At 38.6% G+C, this 21,638-nt stretch overlaps 2 protein-coding genes across 3 annotated transcripts; one reads left to right on the top strand and one right to left on the bottom strand.

Annotated features, from left to right (window-relative positions):
* The first annotated feature begins 2,729 nt into the window (after window positions 1–2,729).
* Window positions 2,730–13,967, top strand: LOC104222411 (uncharacterized). 2 transcript variants are annotated; one of them, XM_070174279.1, is made up of 7 exons: window positions 2,730–3,579; window positions 4,133–4,311; window positions 4,981–5,039; window positions 5,157–5,285; window positions 6,498–6,633; window positions 13,118–13,459; window positions 13,694–13,967. In XM_070174279.1, the coding sequence occupies exons 1-6, from the start codon at window positions 3,060–3,062 to the stop codon at window positions 13,442–13,444; spliced, it is 1,350 nt and encodes a 449-aa protein (XP_070030380.1). In that variant the 5' UTR covers window positions 2,730–3,059; the 3' UTR covers window positions 13,445–13,459; window positions 13,694–13,967. The 2 variants fall into 2 exon arrangements, with proteins under 2 accessions (XP_070030380.1, XP_070030379.1); XM_070174278.1 differs by lacking the exon at window positions 13,694–13,967 and having other exon boundaries at window positions 2,731–3,579; window positions 13,118–13,692.
* A 5,955-nt stretch (window positions 13,968–19,922) lies between these two features.
* On the bottom strand, window positions 19,923–21,638 carry LOC104214266 (HMG-Y-related protein A-like). Its single transcript, XM_009763921.2, has 2 exons — window positions 21,424–21,638; window positions 19,923–20,887 (listed from the first exon to the last, which is right to left on the bottom strand). The coding sequence occupies exons 1-2, from the start codon at window positions 21,463–21,465 to the stop codon at window positions 20,444–20,446; spliced, it is 486 nt and encodes a 161-aa protein (XP_009762223.1). The 5' UTR covers window positions 21,466–21,638; the 3' UTR covers window positions 19,923–20,443.

Raw genomic sequence — 21,638 nt, 5'->3', positions numbered from 1 at the left:
TATATTGATTTCAACATTAGAAAATTATTGCAGTCGACTGAAGACCTACGTGCAACGCACGTACATAAAAACTAGTAATAATAAAAGCACGAAGGCCTTTAGCAAAATATCATTCGCCTTTTTTACCCTTTAAAAATTAAGTTCACACTATACGAAATAGTAATTTTATTATTTTCTTAATATTTACAAATAGTCATTTAATTAATCTCCTACTATTTAAGAATGGTCATTTAATTATTCTCCTAATATTTTTAAACTAGGAAAGTTTGTTATTTCCCTAATATTTAGAAATAGTCATTTAATTAATTTCCTACTATCTAGAATAGTCATTAATTATTTTCCTAATATTTATAAACTAGGAAAGTTTTTCATTCAACTCCATTTATATTTAGGAGTACCAAATTTCTTCTTTAAGGTTTTTAAGGAGATTTTTTTAGTTAATAAAATTCTGCAGTTTTAATTTTTCTTTAGTTAATAAAGTTTTGACGTAGGAAAGTTAGAAAAGTTTCGGTACTAACTTATTAGGACTAATTTTTTATAAAATATATTAGGTGAAAATGAGCCTTTTGAACTTATTTGTGGATTAGGAGTCTTTATTTTAATAATAAAATTTTCTTTGTCTATTTGAACTATATATAAGTTTACCTTGTATAAAGTTTCTTTGTCTATTTACTCATAATTTCAAAAGCACATTATGTTAAGTAGTAAAAACCTAAAGATTTTATCTAGCAAATTAAAATTCATTGTAATTTAGTTTCTTTGGATCCAATAATAAGGCATCAAATGACTGTCGTAGGACAACATTTCTTTATTTTTTTAGGCACTTGTACTTTTATCTGTAATTTTTTTAATTAGTTTATAAAGAATATTTCATAATGTTTAATCTTAAAGTTTTGTATATAATGATATAGGATACACGCGCAACGCGCGTACCCTAAAACTAATATATATATATATATATGTATGTATGTATGTGTGTGTGTCTGTGCATGTGTGAATACTCAACTAGGAAAAATAAATAATAGATCCATCCGGCTATTTGTGTAAAGATCTCTTTTCTTACCATAACCACCCTCTATATGGGCCTCCACAAAGCATTCCACCAAAAGTAGAAATTCAAAAATAGCCAGATTTATAACTGGTCGTTCAAAAATAGCCCAATTTCAAAAGTAATCGAAATTTAGCCACTTTTTGTGTAAAGATAAATCTGAGCGAAAACACCGTTCAAAACCCGAAAAATACGCCAGTATATTATGCTGGAGTTCCAACATAAGTATACTTGAACTCCAGCATATTATACTGGAGTTCCAGCAAGTGTACCGATCCAGCATAATATACTGGAGTTTGGAGCACCGGTGCTCCAGTCTCCAGTATATTATACTAGAGCCAGCAAAGTATACCGGTCTAGCATAATATGCTGGAGTTCATACACAGGTGCACCGAACTCCAGTATATTATGCTGGACCGGTCTCAGTTGCAGCAAAATAGTGATTATTTTTCATTGACTTGGTAAATGCTGACTATTTTTGAATGATCAGTCCGGAAACTGACTATACCGTGCAATTTTTACATCTTGCAGACGTCCATATGGAGAAGTAGACGTTGACTTAGTCGTGCCGTTACTTACAGCATTATTCACATTGTTGGAACAAGAAACACTAAGGGGTCGTTTGGTAGGGCGTATAAGAATAATGCTAAATAAGGTGCATTCGTAATGCAGGGGTTAGTAATGCATGGGTTAGTAATGCAAACATTAATTATATAGAGATTATTTCTTATGCATTGTTTGGTGTAGTGTATTAAAAATTAAAATGCATTGCATAATTTTTAAGAAATTTAATTATTTACAAAAATGCCCTCCATATTCTTTAACTTAAGGGACTTTAAGGATAATTTTGTCTGTAACCATGCTAATGCATGCATTAATAGCCTTTGTATAACTAATGTCATGGTTTTCTATGCATTAGCTTACATAGGATAATACCAAATAGAGTGTATAACTAATACATGTATTAGTTATACATAGATTGAAAAAATGTACCAAACAAAATATTACTAATACACAAAGTTAATACATGTATTATTTTCTATAACACACTCTATCAAACGACCTCTAACATTAATAACGTGACAACTCACAAGCCTGGACCAGCTAGTTAATTTGTCGAACAAGACATCCGCATGTGCTCTTATTCCACTTGGTTAGACCTCTGCTGTAATAGGCCATAGGATTGACTTCCCTTTTAGATTTGATGAATTCGGAATACAATTAATGGTGTAGAAGTTATGTTATTCACATCCTTAAAAAGTATCATCGGCTGTGTCGTTGTTTTCTCCTCTGAAGTTAAGTACACCGTCTCAAATTATCTATCATATTTATTTTTATACGTTCCTTAACAAAAATTAAATATGACAGATTTTTTTACTATTTTACCATTATTTATATTTTAAGATGTAATCTCTTTACATAAAATATTTACTTGTAATTGTGATATTTATAGTTTTCAAGAACAACTAATATTAATAATAGAATAGGAAAAAAATAATTAATTTAATATAATTTTAGAAACCACATCTAATTTGAGACGGAAGGATAAATGACCTTGTATTTTTTTCTTTTAAATTTGAAACGGGAAGGAGTATTTAAAAATTGTCCGAACAGAAACAGTTGGTGTCCAGCAATGCCGAGGCAAAACTTATTCATCACCAACTAACAATGATGCAGCAGAAGACTTCAAACTTTTCATACAAAAATCAAGAAAAGGAAAAACACATACTTAGACATTAAGACAAGAACCAGAATCAAAATCCTCTCTGTAATATACAGTATACAACACTTTCCCTCACGTCTCTGTCATTCCAATAAAAATCAGTCAATCCTCTCTATCACACACGTGAAACTTCCAGCTACTTCCCCAACTTTCCTTTTGAAAAGACCAAAAGCAATTTTACATTGAGTTCAGTTGCATTAATTGGTTTGATGCCATTAATTTTATTGAGTCGCCTTTGTTTCCTTGCAAAAAAGTTAAGTATCATTTGAGCTCACATAACGGTAACTAATGTCAGTAGCTTGTGGAGCTGAGTGTGTGTTGATTTTAGGTTGTCTCCGTTGGGCATGGAAACGCTGCACGTACACCGGCAATGACGACAGTGATACGTGGCCAACAGCTACCTACGAGGAATTCGAACCAGTTCCACGTATCTGCCGTACAATTCTAGCAGTAAACGAACCAAACCTCCGTAGCCCCAAGTACCCGCCGGAGGGTGGGTACAGGCTAAACCCCGATTGGGTCATTAAACGGGCCACATATGAACAAACATCTGGCAATGCACCTCCGTATTTGATCTACTGTGATCACGAGCACCAAGAGATTGTAGTCGCTATTCGTGGGTTGAATTTACTGAACGAAAGTGATTACAAAGTTTTGTTGGATAATAGGTTGGGGAAACAGATGTTTGATGGAGGGTATGTACATCATGGGTTGTTGAAATCTGCGGTTTGGGTTTTGAATAATGAGTCTGATACTTTGAAGAAGCTTTGGATTGAGAATAGGAAGAGTTACAAGATGATATTTGCAGGTAAATATAGCAAAATAGGCTGGTTGGATTAAATTTTGAGCGAGTTAAAATGGGTCATAATCCAACCTGTTTAACATGAATCAACCTCTTCTTTTTTAATATTTTTTTTTGCATCTTGGAAAAAATGTGAAAAATGTGGAGGGGAGCCTTGATGTAATTGGTAAAGATGCTATCATATGACCAGGACGCGTTCGAGCCGTGAAAATAACCTCTTGCTGAAGCTGCGTACAATAGACCCTCGTGGTCCGGCCCTTTCCCGGACCCATGTATAGCGGGAGCCGAGTGCACTGGGCTGCCCTTTTTTAGCTTAAGTTCTTATAAGTTTGTATAATTTCCAACCTCCAAATGTAATTTTGTATTTTTGGAGTTGGGATGAATTTTTACCCGTCTGGTAGCCTGATAGTTTGATGGGTCATTTCAAGTTCAAGCTGGAGTAAAGTCAACAACAAGTCATCCTACTTTGAACCAATAGTTTAATGGGTCATTTCGAGTTTATCCCAACGGTTGGGCGGATTACGAAAAATTGGTTGATTTTGCCACATCTATTTTGCAGGGCATTCTTTGGGTTCTGGTGTGGCGTCGTTGCTGACAATAATTGTGGCGAATCATAAGGATAGATTAGGGGGAATCCCGAGGAGTCTTTTAAGGTGTTATGCAGTTGCACCAGCGCGGTGCATGTCACTCAACTTGGCTGTTAAGTATGCTGATATAATACACTCTGTGGTATTGCAGGTAAGTGTCGGAAATTAATCCAGAATTTTGAGTCAGTGCGTAGGTAATACACTTTTCACCAGTTATTCTTTTGTGGCAAAGAATGCGGACGTGACACACACTTTGAATATTCAAAAAAAATTATCTTGTATGTAATTCGAATTGATTGGAACTGCCTTCATATGCTGCATTTGCTCATGCAGAGAATGCTTAAATATTGGGAATGTATTCTGGAAGATGTTATTAATAAGTGGTGAGGTGGTCGGTTCAACCGGGAAAAGAGAGATCGACTAGGGACTAATTACTAACGGGTTCAGAGTAATGTAGTAAGTTGATTTAGCTGATAAATATTGGGCATAGGATAATGTAGTCTGCAAATGCTACAAGGAAAGAACCAATTTTTGTAATGAGCAGTTAATCATTCCTTTGATTTACAGTAAAGTTGAATCTTTACTATCTCTTGTTTTTGGAATTTACTGCCAAGAGTGAGAAGTTGAAGACTTGAAGTACATTGAGACAGTTCAACTAGCATCATCTCATCTGTTTTCGGCTGTAAATTTAAGTGCCTCCTGTTATAGATGGCATCTTGATCTATAGGCATTATATATTTATGTGCTAATTTGCCATGAGAAATTCATGAACCATCACATCCAGTGAATTTACAACGTAACCATGACTCTTTCCTAACAGGATGATTTCTTGCCAAGAACAGCCACCCCACTTGAAGATATATTTAAATCCATCTTCTGGTTAGTTTAAATCCACACTCTGTGTGCATAATAAAACTTTCTCTATATTCTCTGATTTCTTGCCGTTGCGTGATTGCTATAATTATCTCTTATACCAGGCATTAATGCTTTCAACAGTTTACCGTGCTTGATATTTTTGGTATGCTTGAGAGATACCTTCATTCCTGAGGGCAGAAAACTCCGAGATCCAAGAAGACTTTATGCACCAGGCCGTATGTATCACATTGTAGAAAGAAAATTCTGCAGGTAAAGCACATTCAGATGAGTGTTGCTAGTGTGCTATGTACTGTCAAAGTAATGCAAACTAGTGAATATGATATAACCTAGCCTCTGTCGGTGTGACTTTCACAGAACCGCCGACCATTGCTTGTGGTCATTGCGTGCTTCGTTTGATTTGTGTTATCTTCCCTCAGTTCTGTGCATGACGAGATCTCATTCCTTTCTAATATTCTGATGTCTTGATTTCCTTGTTTATGTTTCACAACCCGGCTTATAAGTCTATCGAATTGGTGTTGGGGTCTGATGCTTGCCACTATCAACTAGTATGAGTCATCCGAAACATTGTGCTCTTAAGTGGTGTTCGTTCAACTATCGATCTTGACAATATTCTTTGTCCTCATCTTGTTAAATCCACTGATTAGGATATACTAACCCTGACAAATAGAGGCATTGTGTTCCGTTAGTTCCCTGAATTATTGAAGATAGTATAGAACAGTTTCATATGAAATGCATCGGCATCTTTATCTCCTATTAAATAGACGAGTGCAGAATAAAGTTGAACTAATCTCAGTCCTCAGATATTGGTGAATTATTCTCACTAGTTGGACAAGAAGCATTTTAGCCTTATTGCTTTTGTTTCCCTAGTTTGAGTTAATCTTAAAAAATCGTTATCCTCTTCTGTTGTTTTCCCTAAATTGCACCATGAGTTGGTTTAGAGTGGGAGAGATAAGAACCTTTAGTAGTACGAATAGATTCTTGGTTCATTTCTTTCTCTCATGTCCAGGATTTTCAGACTAGCTACCTAACGAATTTCATTATCCGTATGTTTCCTATTTGTGTTTTCTGATGCTACGATGTATTTATTCTCTTCATGTAACTGTCGGCGCTCGCTTAGGCATTTACGATTATTGTACAGACGATGCTACAGCACAATATTTTCAGATGAGACCATGGGGTTTTCCACCATTTTGGCTCTCAACTTTGCCATTTTAGGAAAAAAAACGTTTTTTCCAAGGGTCTTCCGGAAACAGCCTCTCTGTCTTCTTGAAGGTAGGGGTAAGGTCTGTGTACATTCTACCCTCCCCAGACCCCACTTGTGGGATTCACCGGGTTTGTTGTTGTTGTTGTTAGGACGATGTAAAGATTTCCTCTTGGTTATGATATTAGCACTCAGTGTTTATGATATTTTTTCAACAGTGAAGCTTTAATACTCCTGATGTGCAATTTCCTGCTTGACAGATGTGGGAGGTACCCTCCAGATGTTAGAACTGCCATCCCAGTTGACGGAAGATTTGAGCATATCGTGTTGTCACACAATGCTACAGCTGATCATGGAATCATTTGGATCGAAAGAGAATCTGAAAAAGCATTAGCAGTAAGTAGCATCAACATACTTTTTCCTTTGTGAAGGAAGGACTCCAGTTGGTCATCTATGATTTCATTTCGTGGCAAAACACGTTAAGAAGCAAATGCCTTGCTTTCATCACGTGAAAATTTCCAAAGACAAAAGCGTAAACCTAGTCATTTTGTCATTGATAAGAGGAGTGGTTGTCTTCATAAAAGAGAACCAAATATATGTGCTTTTGGACACAAACGGATCTTTTTAAGATTTTATCCCACAAAAAGTTAACAAGACTTTCTGAAATAATCAGTACAGTGAAATGTAGTCAAATGACACTACCTGCATGGAAATTGGAAATAGATTGAGCAAAGGATTTTACCTTTGCTGGAAGATGTAGGTTTTTGCAACAACAGTGTTACCTATGTGACATAAGAAGTGGCCTACTTTTCATCTTGGACTTGAACCAGAGACCTCAAGCGTGAAGTAAATTATCGCACCTACGGTCTAACCAATTGGGAGAGAATCAATAGATTCCTTTTGTTGAAGTTTGGCAAAATGCCAAAGTCCCACATTGGTTGGGAGTTAAGTTTGGAGGGGATTTTTCCCCTATAAAAGAAGGCCTAATGTTTAGGATTGATACACACCTCTCATTTGCCTTCTCATCTGTTTAAAGCATTTGTATCTTCTCTATTTAGTATTATTTCACTTGTATTTTTGGAGTGAAATAAAATATTGGTTGTGTCCGAGGAGTAGGCAAAATTAGCTGAACCTCGTAAATTCTGGTGTTCCCTTTATTGTTGCTTTATTGTCTTATTTATTATTTGGTGGCTGTCATAATTTTTGGTATAGTAGTTGTGACTTATTCACACTATATACATTTGGCTTCCGCAACAATTGGTATCAGAGCCAAGGTACTGTCTGAGTATGCTCTGTAGTTGCAGCTTAGTCTGATCTTCTACATCAGAAAGGAAATAATCTTGATTTGTGTCGTCAGCTATTAAATAATATTTGTGTCAAATATGGGGGACAATAAACAAGAAGAATCTACATCAAGTGTCAACAATACGCCATCATTGGCATCTTCGCTTATGACAAGAATTGTGTCAAATGCGAAATTTGCGGTCGAAATATTTGACGGGTCCGGACATTTTGGGATGTGGCAAGGCGAGGTTCTAGATGTCCTTTTTCAACAAGGGCTAGATCTGGCCATTGAAGAAAAGAAACCAGATGTTATTGGAGAAGAAGATTGGAGAATTATCAACCGTGTTGCTTGCGGTACCATTCGATCCTACCTTGCTAGAGAGCAGAAATATCCATACACAAAGGAAACTTCTGCAAGTAAATTATGGAAAGCACTGGAGGATAAATTTTTGAAGAAAAACAGTCAAAATAAATTGTACATGAAGAAGAGACTGTTTCACTTCACCTATGTTCCTGGTACCACGATGAATGAACATATCACCAGTTTCAATAAGTTGGTCACAGATTTGCAAAATATGGATACAACTTATGATGATGGTGACTTGGCCTTAATGTTGTTGGCGTCACTTCCTGATGAGTACGAGCACCTTGAAACTACTCTACTCCATGGAAATGACGAAATTTCTCTCAGAGAAGTTTGTTCAGCTTTGTACAGCTATGAACAAAGAAAGCGAGAAAAACAGAAGGGCGGAGAAGGAGAAGCACTGTTTGTGAGGGGTCGTCCTCAAAATCAAACGAGGACAAAGAAGGGAAGATCCAAGTCAAGATCCAGACCCAGCAAAGATGAATGTGCCTTTTGTCGAGAAAAAGGGCACTGGAAGAAAGACTGTCCGAAGTTGAAGAATAAGGCCAAACATAACAATGGAAAGGCTATTATGGATTCAAATGTAGTTGATTGTGATGATTCAGACTTCTCATTAGTTACAACAGAGTCATCAACATCATCAGACATATGGTTGATGGACTCGGCTTGTAGCTATCATATGTGTCCCAACAGGGACTGGTTCGTGGAATTTCAAGAAGGAGAATATGGAGTCATCCATACAGCGGATAACAGCCCTCTTACCTCATATGGCATTGGTTCAATACGATTAAGGAACCATGATGGAATGATCAGAACATTGATAGATGTTCGATATGTACCGGATTTGAAGAAGAATCTCATCTCTGTGGGAGCCCTAGAATCAAAAGGGTTCAAAATCATTGCAGAAAATGGAGTGATGAGAGTATGCTCCGGTGCACTAGTGGTAATGAAGGCTAATCGGAAGAATAATAATATGTACCGCTATCGTGGCAGTACAGTTATTGGGACAGCGACAGTAACATCCAGTGACGACAAAGAGGCAGAAGCAACCAAGCTATGGCACATGCGCTTGGGACATGCTGGAGGAAAATCCTTGAAAACTCTATCAGATCAAGGATTGTTAAAAGGAGTAAAGGCTTGCAACTTGGAGTTTTGTGAGCATTGTGTTAAAGGGAAACAGACAAGGGTTAAATTTGGTACAGCGATCCATAATACTAAAGGCATTTTGGATTATGTACACTCTGATGTTTGGGGTCCTTCCAAAACACCTTCATTGGGTGGGAAGCACTATTTTGTAACCTTTGTTGATGATTTTTCCCGAAGAGTATGGGTGTATACAATGAAGAGCAAAGATGAAGTGTTGGGAATTTTTCTCAAATGGAAGATGATGGTGGAGAATCAGACAGGCAGGAGAATCAAGTGTATTCGCACAGACAATGGAGGTGAATACAAAAATGATCATTTCAATAAGGTCTGTGAAAATGATGGCATCATCCGACACTTCACTGTTAGACATACACCACAACAGAATGGAGTGGCAGAACGTATGAACCGGACCTTGCTGGAGAAGGTACGGTGTATGTTGTCCAATGCTGGCTTGGGCAAAGAATTTTGGGCTGAGGCAATTACATATGCATGCCACCTCATTAATCGTCTACCATCTGCTGCTATTGATGGCAAAACACCATTTGAAAAATGGTACGGAAAACCTGCTGTAGATTATAACTCTTTGCACGTGTTTGGCTCAACTGCATATTATCATGTGACGGAGTCAAAATTGGATCCAAGGGCAAAGAAGGCTATTTTTATGGGAATTACTTCTGGAGTCAAAGGATATCGCTTATGGTGTCCTATGACAAAGAAAGTAATGTTCAGCAGAGATGTTACCTTTGATGAATTTGCTATGGTAAATAAGGTAACAAAAGATACCAAACAAAATGAAGGTGCTTCTAAGCAGGTGGAGTTTGAGGGAAAATTTATTTTTCCTACACAAGAAGCAGAGGAGGAAACAAATGAAGATTACCCTCTGGAAGGAGAGCCAGTAGAGGAGATTCCAACTCAGGAATCTCAACAACAACTTGAATCAATAGCAACCAGCAGGCCAAAAAGAACAATAACGAAACCTGTTCGTCTCATAGAGACGGTTGCTTGTGCAACCTCAATTGTAGCTGATGATGTTCCTACTACTTACAAAGACGCTGTCCAAAGTTCAGAAGAAGATAAGTGGAGGATTGCCATGAATGATGAAATACAGTCCCTTCATCAGAATCATACATGGAGATTGGCCAATCTCCCGAAGGGAAAGAAAGCAATTGGGTGCAAATGGGTATTTGCAAAGAAAGAAGGATTTCCTAACCAATTAGATGTTCGCTACAAAGCAAGATTGGTGGCCAAAGGATATGCTCAAAAGGAGGGAATTGATTACAATGAAGTGTTTTCTCCAGTTGTAAAACATTCCTCCATTAGAATTATGTTGGCTTTGGTAGCACAATTGGATTTGGAACTAGTTCAGATGGATGTAAAAACTGCGTTTTTACATGGAAACTTGGAGGAGGAAATCTACATGACTCAGCCAGAAGGATTCAAAGTTGCTGGAAAAGAAAATATGGTGTGCAAACTTGAAAAATCGTTGTACGGATTGAAACAATCTTCTAGACAATGGTACAAGCGATTTGACGAGTTTATGTTGCGGCAAGGGTACAAGAGAAGCAAATACGATCATTGTGTGTATTTGCACAAGCTTAAAGATGGTTCCTTTGTATATCTTCTCCTATATGTTGATGATATGTTGATAGCTTCCAAGAATTTGGAAGAAATTGATAAGTTGAAGATTCAACTGAAGAAGGAGTTCGAGATGAAGGATTTGGGTGAGGCAAAGAAAATTCTTGGCATGGAGATAATTAGAGATAGACGTTCAAAGAAACTCTGTTTATCTCAAAAGGAATATTTGAAGAGAGTACTTCAACGTTTTGGCATAGATGACAAGACTAAGCCAGTTAGTACTCCACTTGCTTCCCATTTTAAGCTAAGTACTACTATGTCGCCAATGGATGAAGCTGAACGAGAGTATATGTCAAAGGTACCATACACAAATGTTGTTGGTAGCTTGATGTATGCAATGGTTTGCACAAGGCCTGACATTTCACAAGCTGTTGGAGTTATTAGCAGATATATGCACAATCCAGGGAAGGAGCATTGGCAAGCTGTGAAGTGGATTCTACGGTATATTCATAATACTGTAGATGTCGGGTTAGTTTTTGAGCAGGAAGACAATCAGTCTGTAGTTGGATATTGTGACTCAGATTTTGCGGGTGATATGGACAAACGAAGATCAACTACTGGTTATGTGTTTACTTTTGCAAAGGCACCAGTTAGTTGGAAGTCTACTTTGCAGTCAACAGTTGCTTTGTCTACAACAGAGGCAGAGTACATGGCTATTACAGATGCTGTGAAAGAGGCAATTTGGCTTCAAGGATTGCTAAAGGAGCTTGGTGTTGAACAAAAAGGTATCACAATTTTTTGTGATAGTCAAAGTGCTATTCAATTAGCGAAGAACCAAGTTTATCATGCAAGGACGAAGCACATTGATGTTCGGTATCATTTCGTACGAGAAGTCATAGAAAAAGGTGGAGTCACGGTGAAGAAAATTCATACTACAGAGAATCCTGCTGATATGCTGACAAAGGTGGTGACTGCGGTCAAGTTTCAACATTGTTTGGATTTGATCAACATTGTTGAACACTGAAGATTGAAGATGAAGACACAACCAAAATTTGTTATTGAGAGAGAATTGAAAATGTGGAATTTTGCCAAGGTGGAGATTTGTTGAAGTTTGGCAAAATGCCAAAGTCCCACATTGGTTGGGAGTTAAGTTTGGAGGGGATTTTTCCCCTATAAAAGAAGGCCTAATGTTTAGGATTGATACACACCTCTCATTTGCCTTCTCATCTGTTTAAGGCATTTGTATCTTCTCTCTTTAGTATTATTTCACTTGTATTTTTGGAGTGAAATAAAATATTGGTTGTGTCCGAGGAGTAGGCAAAATTAGCTGAACCTCGTAAATTCTGGTGTTCCCTTTATTGTTGCTTTATTGTGTTATTTATTATTTGGTGGCTGTCATAATTTTTGGTATAGTAGTTGTGACTTATTCACACTATATAGATTTGGCTTCCGCAACACCTTTTTGGGAGCGATTCCATAGAAGTTTAAATTGTGGGTAACATATGGTAATTTGCGTGTATGAACTTATGGCTTGGTCGCGTCCCCTTGCCTTCCATTCTTTAAGTCTAGAAATACTCTACTCCATCTGTATTACGTGCTGATATGATGGATCTAGAATGTCTTCCAGCTCAGTTCCAGTGAAATCTTTCAATGTTAAGATCCTGAAATGCATAGTGGCAAAACCGGTGTATAGTCATCCGTGCTATATTTCTGCATGCTTGCAAGTCATTGTTGTCTTCTTTCAGTGGTTACCAGTGTTGTGAAGAGCGTGAAGTAAGGAAAATCGCTTTTCGCTTAAAGCGTGAACCGAGAAGCGAAGCGCTCACTTTTTTGAAGTGAAGTGGAATTTTAAAAAAAATACTGTATAGACAACATATGTTACACATGTAACTACATACAACAAATATAACTACCAATGCTAAAATATTGGCAGTGAGACTAAGGACAAAAGATGAAGAACTGAAGAAAAAAATTGGCAGCATTTCGCTGCAATTTTAAGACTGAAACGAAAATGAAGAAGAAAAACTGAAGGGCAAAAAAGATTTGGCAGCATTTCGCTGCTATTTTAAGCACTGAAATGAGAAGAAGAAGAAGACCACTTCAACCTGCCTATTACGCTTCACCCTACAGAAGCAACACAGTGGCGGCCTCGCTTCGCTTCATGCTTAAAGCGCTAAAGCGAGCGCTTTTCACAACTGGTGGTTACGTTTATCGAACAATCAACTATGTCTCAATCCTCAATCAGTTGGGGTTAGCTATATGAATCCTCGTTTGCAAATCCAGGATTTAAACTTTATGGTTTCAACCTCTAAGGTTTTTAGCATGAAACTCATTGTATTTTTAAAGTTATAAGTTCATATCTACTATGTGTTGTAATTTTAGTGGATTTTACACACAAATTTATGTTCTGCATTGAAAGTACCGGGTCTGAACCCGGTACTCCTATGCTACATCCCCCCTGCTCATGTGTCGGACGAATTTTGATCTAGTTAAGCAAACTCTTCCTTGCAGAGACTTAAGGAGGCTAGTGCTGAGACCACTACGACTCCCCCCAAAGTGCAGAAAATTGAAAGGCTGAAGACATTAGAAAAAGAACACAAGGATGCACTCGAAAGAGCTGTCAGTTTAAACATACCACACGCTGTGGACGCAGATGAAGAGGAATCCGCGGAGAGTATAACTGAGGAGTCATCTCAGAAACAGGAGGAAGATGCAATGACAAACAAAGCGCAGTGCAGTGATGCAAGAACTAACTGGGATGAAGTAGTTGAGAAGCTTTTCAATAGAGATGAAAGTGGGAAATTACGATTAAAGAGAGATGCAACTGGTCCCGATTAACAACTCTGTTCCAAGGTGCTTTTTCTCTCTTCTTTTTTATGATGGCTATGTATGAAATCGTCATAATTCTTTATTATCCATACCCCCCTGTACAATATCTTCTTTTTTGTATATCAACCACCACAATGTACAATCTGAAGCCCCATCAAAAGTACAGTTGCAAATTCTTTTGTGCAATAGTTTTGCGTCGTGTAATTATGTTCATGAATTCATAAATGTTCATTTAGCATTCTGATGCCATTCCCTCAGTTTGTCATTGTATGGGTCCAAATTTGAACACCCATGACCATCGACGAGTACGACGAAACGACGAGTTCCCCATAACCTGACGCCTTGCAGAGGACGACCTTGAGACAAATAAGAGATTGTACGACTCTTGTAATATATAGGCCCGTTAGGGGATACTAAGAATATTCCTTCGAATATTCCTTATAATCTATCTTTTACAGCTTAGAGGAGACTCACTCCCTATATATATAGCGAACCATAACTTTGTAAGGGGGGATTCAGAATATCGGCTATTATTCTACTTATGAATGAGAAGTGTTCTTGAAAGGATTTTATTGATTCAGATCTATAAAGAAATCTTATTACCCATCTTCTCCTTACCTATCTTCCAATCTAGAGATTATTATACTTAGCTAAGATTTAACCCTTCAATTTTGATTGATTTGTTCAAAAAAGTTTCGATATCTTTTGAGTCAAACAATTTGGCGCCGTCTGTGGGGATTTCTATAGCTGAAATCGTAGTTTTCATCTAGATTCTTGAAAGAAATAATCACTTTTCTTTAGCTTCATAAAGGCTAACAATGGCGGGAAAGGGAGAAACAAGGCTAAAGGCAATAGTAGGTGTCACAAACAACCTCCTGAATTCCCTCAACGAAGCCAGTGGAGAAGACAACAAAAATGCAACACCAAGTGTTACACCTGAGGGAGAGATCTCACCTCCCTCGCACGAGGATCTAACGATCTTGCGCGAGAGGAAAACCTCAACATCCGCAGCAGGAGAAGCGCCACCGGCCGTGAAAAGGCTATTAGAAGAATGGTTGACAAACACCTTGAGCAGCATGCTCGAGAAACCCGTTCAGAGAGATATCGAAGACATATTACCTGCAGAAACCGCAGTTGTTGCCGATGAGCCAGACACTAAACGAACAGGTAACACCCGTACTGTTGTTGATGCATGCAACAATGCACTTACGACCATCTTAAAGAAAATGGAAGAGATGGAAAACGAGAACAAAACACTCCGCGACCAGATGAAGGAACATCAGGAAAGGGTTGATAAAATACCAGGCGCTCCAAAGTTGTTACCAAAACGCGATGTAGGCTGATTCGTCGAACAACCATATAGCGAAGGGGCAGCTCCCCACTATTCCGAAGACCTTCAAAATGCCGCCATATTTAAAAATATATGATGGCACTACGGACCCGGAGGATCACTTAATCCATTACGTTACCGCAGTAAAAGGTAACGATCTATCAAAGGAACAGGTGTCGTCTGTACTGCTGAAAAAGTTCGGCGAAACTCTGACAAGGGGAGCATTGACATGGTATTCCTAACTACCAGCGCGATCGATATCAACGTTCGAAGAGATGGCAGATAAGTTCGCCACCGCTCACGCGGGGGCGAAAAAGGCAGAGGCTAGGGTCAACGATATCTTCGCCGTCAGGCAAACCACGGGCGAGGGACTTCGGGATTTCCTAGCCCGATTCAACAGGGTAAGGATGAGCCTACCGAACGTGTCAGAAGGGATGGCAATAGCAGCCTTTCAAAATGGGCTGAATAGAAACGGGTCCAAGTAGACTCATGAAGTACCCCTACTACATGGGAAGAGATCCATAATGCCTATTGCGCCGAAGTGAGAGTAGATGAGGATGACCTGAACGGTCCGCTCCAGCGATTAACATCAGTCCAAACCGAGACAAGGAGAGATCGCCGCAATGACGGTCGAAGGGATTAACTACCATGTTTCAACCGAGAAAGGCACCAGCCCTATATCCGAACACCCAATCCCCCTCCTCCACAACATGCAGACGTCGCGCCTCGACACATCCCCCCCCCTCGAAACGAAAGAGGTATGCCTCCACTGTTATCTGCTCATAACTTTTGTGTTTTTCCTTCAGAAATTGTGTACGCACTGGAAAAGCTCGGCACGAAGGTGCAGTGGCCGCAAAAGATAAAGTCGGATCCGAGCACCAAGAGATCGAACGTTCTATGTGAATTCCACCAGGAAAGAGGAAACAATACCGAAGACTGCATAGGTCTGCTACAAGAAGTGGTAAGAATGTTAAAACCAAGGATACCTGAAAGAACTGCTGAGCAACCAAGGAAGGGCCAACTTCACTCGTGGACGCGATCAACCTCAAGGACCTCCAAAACCACCATCACCAGCTCGTACTATACAAATAATCATTGGCGGCAGCAACGACACGATAATCAACCATGTGAAATTCACCACCACACATAAATTCAAACGGACGGTTGCCCACAAACGGTATGACGACCTCAAAGACAGTATCATTTTTGATAAGTCGGATACCGACGTTTTGTCTGTCCCTCACTATGATGCTTTGGTTATAACTTTACGCATCGCAGATACCGATGTAAAAAGAATAACGATGTATGACGAAAGCGACGTGTGTATTGTTCACCCACGAGTTCTCATGCAGATGAGTCTCGAGGATAAAATAATACCGCATTGTATAACACTAACGGGTTTTAATAACGCAGTGGAACGAACCTCTGGGGAAATAGTGCTGCCCGTCCTGGCATGAGGAGTCACCCTGGAAACGTCATTCCACGTCATGAACCAAGAAACAACCTACAATGCCATCATAGGACGACCATGGATACACGCCATGCGCGCCGTCCCGTCGAGTTTCTATCAAGTAATCAAATTTCCCACCCCATGGGAGATATTCAGCATCCGAGGCGAGCCACGCACCGCCCAAGAATGCTACCGGATAGCCCAAGATTGCACACACATCAAACAACTAAAAGGGGAAAGTGCGGAGGCATAACAATCAGTCATGTCGGGAACCAAACCCGACGCACAAGTAAAAGCCATCAAAGACCCGGACGTCAAAGAAGCTTGCAAAGCAACAGTAGAAGATCTTGATCCCATTCAACTAGACAATACCGATAGCAGGAAAAAGGCTTATGTCGGACACAACCTCTCGGAACCAGGTAAATATCGTGAGTTCTTAACTAACAACGCCGATTTATTTGCATTTTCTCACTCAAATATGCCAGGAATCCCAAGGGATATCGCCACACACATGCTGAACGTTGATCCTCTTTACCCGCCGATATGGCAAATGAGGAGAAAGTTCAATGCCACCATCAATGAGGCGGTCAGCGAGGAGGTTGATAAATTACTCGCCAATGGTTCCATTAGAGAGTCGAAATACCCCCAATGGGTCGCCAATGTGGTCATGGTAAAAAAGAAGAACGGGAAATGGCGGATGTGTGTTAGACTTCACCGACTTGAACAAAGCATGCACGAAAGATTCCTTTCCATTACCGCACATCGATCAGCTCATCGACGCAACAGCGGGGCACGAATAACTGAGCTTTTTGGACACCTATTCCAGTTACAACCAAATTCTAATGGCTGAAGAAGATCAAGAAAAGACCACTTTCATCAGTCACCGAGGAACGTACTGATACAAGGTAATGCCGTTCAGACTCAAGAATGCGGGGGCGACATATCAAAGGTTAGTCACCAAGATGTTCAAAGAACAACTCAGTAAGACCATGGAGGTTTACATCGACGACATGCTAGTAAAATCGACAAAGAAAGAGGATCACATCGGCCATCTGAAGGAGGTCTTCGAGATATTGAGGCAATACGGGATGAAGCTGAATCCCGAAAAATACGTCTTCGACATAACTTCAGGAAAGTTCCTTGGTTTTCTAGTGTCATAAAGGGGTATCGAGGTCAACCCGGACCAGATTAGAGCCATCGATGGAATACCGTAGGTACTGGCCAGCAAAAAGCAGGTGCAAAAATTAACAGGATGAATAGTCGCCCTGTCGAGGTTCATTTCACGATTATCGGATAGATGCCATAAATTCTACAATGCGCTAAGGAAAGACCACAGACTGCAATGGAATGCAGAATGCGTCGACGCCTTGAGAAAACTGAAAGCGTATCTATCTTCGCCACCCCTACTCGTCAAGGCAGACATAGGTGAATGTCTACTTGTGTATCTAGCGGTCTCTGAAGTTGCGGTAAGCGCAGTCTTGGTCCGCAAAAACGAAGGTACGCAATCTCCGATTTACTATATCAGCAAAACCTTAATCGATACCGAAACAAGGTACCCTCACCTTGAAAAACTAGCTTTGGCATTCAAATAGCACGGTCTAGCCAGTTTTCAGACTGGTCATTCAAAAATAGCCAGCGTTTACCAAGTCAATGAAAAATAGCCACTATTTTGCTGCAATAGAGACCGGTCCAACATAATATATTGGAGTTCGGTGCACCTGTGTATGAACTTCCAGCATATTATGCTGGACCGGTATACTTTGCTAGCTCCAGTATAATATACTGAAAACTGGAGCACCGGTGCTCCAAACTCCAGTATATTATGCCGGACTGGTATATTATACTGGAACTCCAGTATATTATGCTGGAGCATTTTTCCGGATTTTAAACAGTTTTTTCGTTCCCATTTATCTTTACATGAAAGTGGCTAAATTTCGATTACTTTTGAAACCGGACTATTTTTGAACGACCATTTGTAAATCTGACTATTCTTGAATTTTTCCCTAATAAAAAGGCAGCACAGTGCACTAAAGCAAATGACACTACTGTTTGAATTGCAACCTCTTGGCCGTTGAATTGTTATTAAAAGCAAATGACACTACTGTTTGAATTGCAACCTCTTGGCCGTTGAATTGTTCATTTAGGAAGGTAGGAAAGTATTCATTCGGACCCTCTATGATATTGAATATGGATTAATCGGATTAATGTGTATGTAATACCAGATAGTTATATCAAAAAAAAAAAAAATTGAACAAGTGAATGGCAATATCCAAACAATGGTGCTACTCTCTGGTCCTTGTATGTCAACATAAAGCACAACTTTGGCAAGATTCTACAGCTGTACTAAGACAAGACCATAATGATGGACCATTATGTTGTCACAGCATCCTACTGCAGTTTCTGTTGAAAAGATGAGCATTAAACTAGGGGTGGTCCTGATTCTTGACATGTGCCAATTTCCCAACTTTACCCCCTTGTCAAAATTTATTGATTTCATATTTCTGTTGAATGTCTACTTTTGCTACTGATTTCAAACTATACTTGATAAAGTAGGTCATTAACCAAGAAACAGAATGGACTAAGCTAATTCAAAGACACTCTTCACTTAGTGCAGAAAATGGCAGAAATAGAACACCATAAACGGTGGTTTTTAACTTTTGGCGATGGGGCGATCAGTTGATCAATAGACAAACTTAAGGTCAAAAGTTAAAAGTTTTGGACGTTGATCAAGTGATCTGCCTCAAATGTCAAAAGTTCAAGACCAGCTTCTTTCAATGTTATTTGTGTCATTGGCCCCACTTAGTGTGATATAATACTATTCGTTTTGAGCCAAACTAATTTTTTCTAAAATTCCGCAAAGTATCCCTACCTTATATATAGCTTTCTTCTTTTTTATCAACTTTCAATATGATACTTTATTCATACATTCAATATATAAACTCTGCAAACACGAACTTACAAATTCTAGATTCGCTTCTTCTGAGTGACACTCTCAAATATTCTTCATTGCATCCAATCACAGCTTCCACCACCAAGAAGTTTTGACCCTTTAACTCATATACAAACACGCATAAGAAGATTCCAACAATCTGCTGCTCCCACTAGGAGGCATCAAAGGACTTGTCCTAATAGATCAGGATTCCAACCTTAAGTGGGACCTTAACTGCCTTAGATAAAGACATGATTATAGTAACAATTTTTATATGGATAAGAGATAATGTCTCCATATAGAGACAATCTAGTTCTTACACATTATGTCTCTTGTCCAACAAAACCTGTTAATTCATGACCTTTTAATCCACTACAATGTCTTCATCTCATTATCCTCTTATCCAATAATATTCTTTTATTTTTTTCCCACTTGAGCTCCATTAGAAACTCACTTTAGCAGTTACCATCAATAACTAACTCCAAATCACCAGTGTACTATATTCTCAATAACTACGCCTCAGCCCAAACAATCAAACTTCAAAAAGTTTGAAAAATATTTAATTATAAGACTCAAAAGTCTTTTTTAAAAAGTATGGTGGCATCCAATAATTCAACTTCTACTAATTCATCAAATAACCTAATACTACAACACAAAAGCACGAGTCATGATGAATTTGCCCAACAAAAGTATATGGCTCATGCTAATCTTGTAATCAATCATACCTTTGGGACAAGTTAGAACTCAAAACTAAGATACTTCAATGGTAAAAGGACAGTTTCAAAAAGATGCATTCTAATTTTAACATATAGATAACAGAGTGAAAAGTGCAGCAATTACACATAGTAACAAGGATTACAGATCTCTCTACAGTGAATCTTGAACAAAGAGCTAAACACATACACAATCCTACTAGAACTACAGAAAGTAATAATCCACTACATGTGAGGCATTAACCAAGAGGAGATCATACTAATAAAAGGGCTGCAACACTAAGCTACCACTACACGCAAGATTTGAGAAAGAGTCGGACCACATCAGTCTACTGATAGCAAACAGGATTTGACAGGATTCGAGAAAGAGCCAAACCACATCAGTCTACTGGTCACGGTCTTACATTACATTTCTACAAGAGACTACTTGTACCGCTTTGAATCCCTAACCCCTGGTCACACGACAACAAGTCTGACAAAAGCGAATACTAATACCTAAACAAAAAGAAAAATAAGACAACTAAGTCATAACTAGAGTCATCACCATCAACAGATCTAGTCCAACAATAAGCCTACAATTTATTTTTCAGCTTTCCTCAACATCATCATCATCTTGTGCAGGCTGTGGCCTAACTTTCCTAGGCCTACCCCTAGGCCTCCCTGTGGAATTTGGGGCTGCAGGTGTTGGCTTTGGCTTCTTTGAAGTAGGTGGTGCATTGGGATCTTTTCTTGGCCTTCCTCTTGGCCTTGGTGATGCAATTTCTGCAGATTCTGCACCAGGTGGTAAAGGAACTTTTGGCTTTGGTGGTCTGCCTCTACCCCTTTTCTGAGGAACATCTGAACCAGGTTTAATGTAATTGTTCTTAAGGAAAATGAGCTCTCCAGTTTGCTTCATGTTGTCCAAATGTAAAGTTAGAAACTCTGAATGATCTTTACCCAGATCTCCATATTTTGATTCAATGTAAGTAGATATTGATGACTTGTTTGAACCCCCTTCTTGATTTAGTGCTTCAATGGCTTCATATATCATCTGTTAAAACAAAACCCAAATCTTTATTTTTGAAATTCTTGTGTTTTTTTCTTTTTCAAGAAACAAACATGCAGATCTGTTAAAAAAAGCATTCCTGATATCATATATGTTCATGTGGGAGCCATTAAAACAGTAAAAATAGTAACTTTAAACTGCTGATTTTTTCTTCTTTTACAAAAAAATTCTAGGGAATTGAGCAACAATTGCAAAAACTCAAACTTTACAAGCACTAAGTCCTGAAGAATTAGAGAAATATTAAGTGAATTACCCATAACAAAGGCAAAAGGCTAGAATTTTTTTTTCTTGTTTATATTACAATGAGGGTTAAAGGGTTCTTGCATGTAACTTTAAAGATTACATCTTTCATCAAGAATTAAGAAAAAAATCACTGAAATATGGGTAAAAAAATCATTTTTTTTGTGTTTGTTTGAAAATATAAGACTTTAGGGGTATAATTCTGATCTAAAAATGTTAAAAAATGAGATGCAAAAAAAAAATGAAAAAAGCAAAAAGGGAAAGTTGAAAGCTTGGTTTACCTCAGGGTATGATGGAGGTTTGTTGAAGCTTTCAGTTGCCATGGCACACACAAACACACAGTGAAAAAGAGAGAAAGAGAGAGAGAGAGATGTCCCTACAAAGAAAGAAGAGTGTCAGCTTCAAAAGTTGCTACTCAAAAACTAGGAATCAAAGAACTAAAGAGAGAATATCTGAACCAGAAAAAAAACAAAGTATACTAAATGAGCGGTTGAAG

Source organism: Nicotiana sylvestris, chromosome 5 (assembly GCF_000393655.2).
Source record: "Nicotiana sylvestris chromosome 5, ASM39365v2, whole genome shotgun sequence".
Taxonomy (NCBI): domain Eukaryota; kingdom Viridiplantae; phylum Streptophyta; class Magnoliopsida; order Solanales; family Solanaceae; genus Nicotiana; species Nicotiana sylvestris.
This window is presented reverse-complemented; position numbering and strand designations above follow the sequence as displayed.

What these genes read in the sequence shown, in the direction of transcription:
- LOC104222411 (XM_070174279.1), top strand. Translation starts at nt 3,060, where the DNA reads ATGTCAGTAGCTTGTGGAGCTGAGTGTGTGTTGATTTTAGGTTGTCTC. An exon ending in TACACTCTGTGGTATTGCAG is followed by an intron (nt 4,312 to 4,980) that starts GTAAGTGTCGGA and finishes CTTTCCTAACAG; the next exon opens with GATGATTTCTTGCCAAGAAC. An exon ending in ATATTTAAATCCATCTTCTG is followed by an intron (nt 5,040 to 5,156) that starts GTTAGTTTAAAT and finishes TGCTTTCAACAG; the next exon opens with TTTACCGTGCTTGATATTTT.
- LOC104214266 (XM_009763921.2), bottom strand. Translation starts at nt 21,465, where the DNA reads ATGGCAACTGAAAGCTTCAACAAACCTCCATCATACCCTGAG. An exon ending in AACCTCCATCATACCCTGAG is followed by an intron (nt 20,888 to 21,423) that starts GTAAACCAAGCT and finishes TTGTTTTAACAG; the next exon opens with ATGATATATGAAGCCATTGA.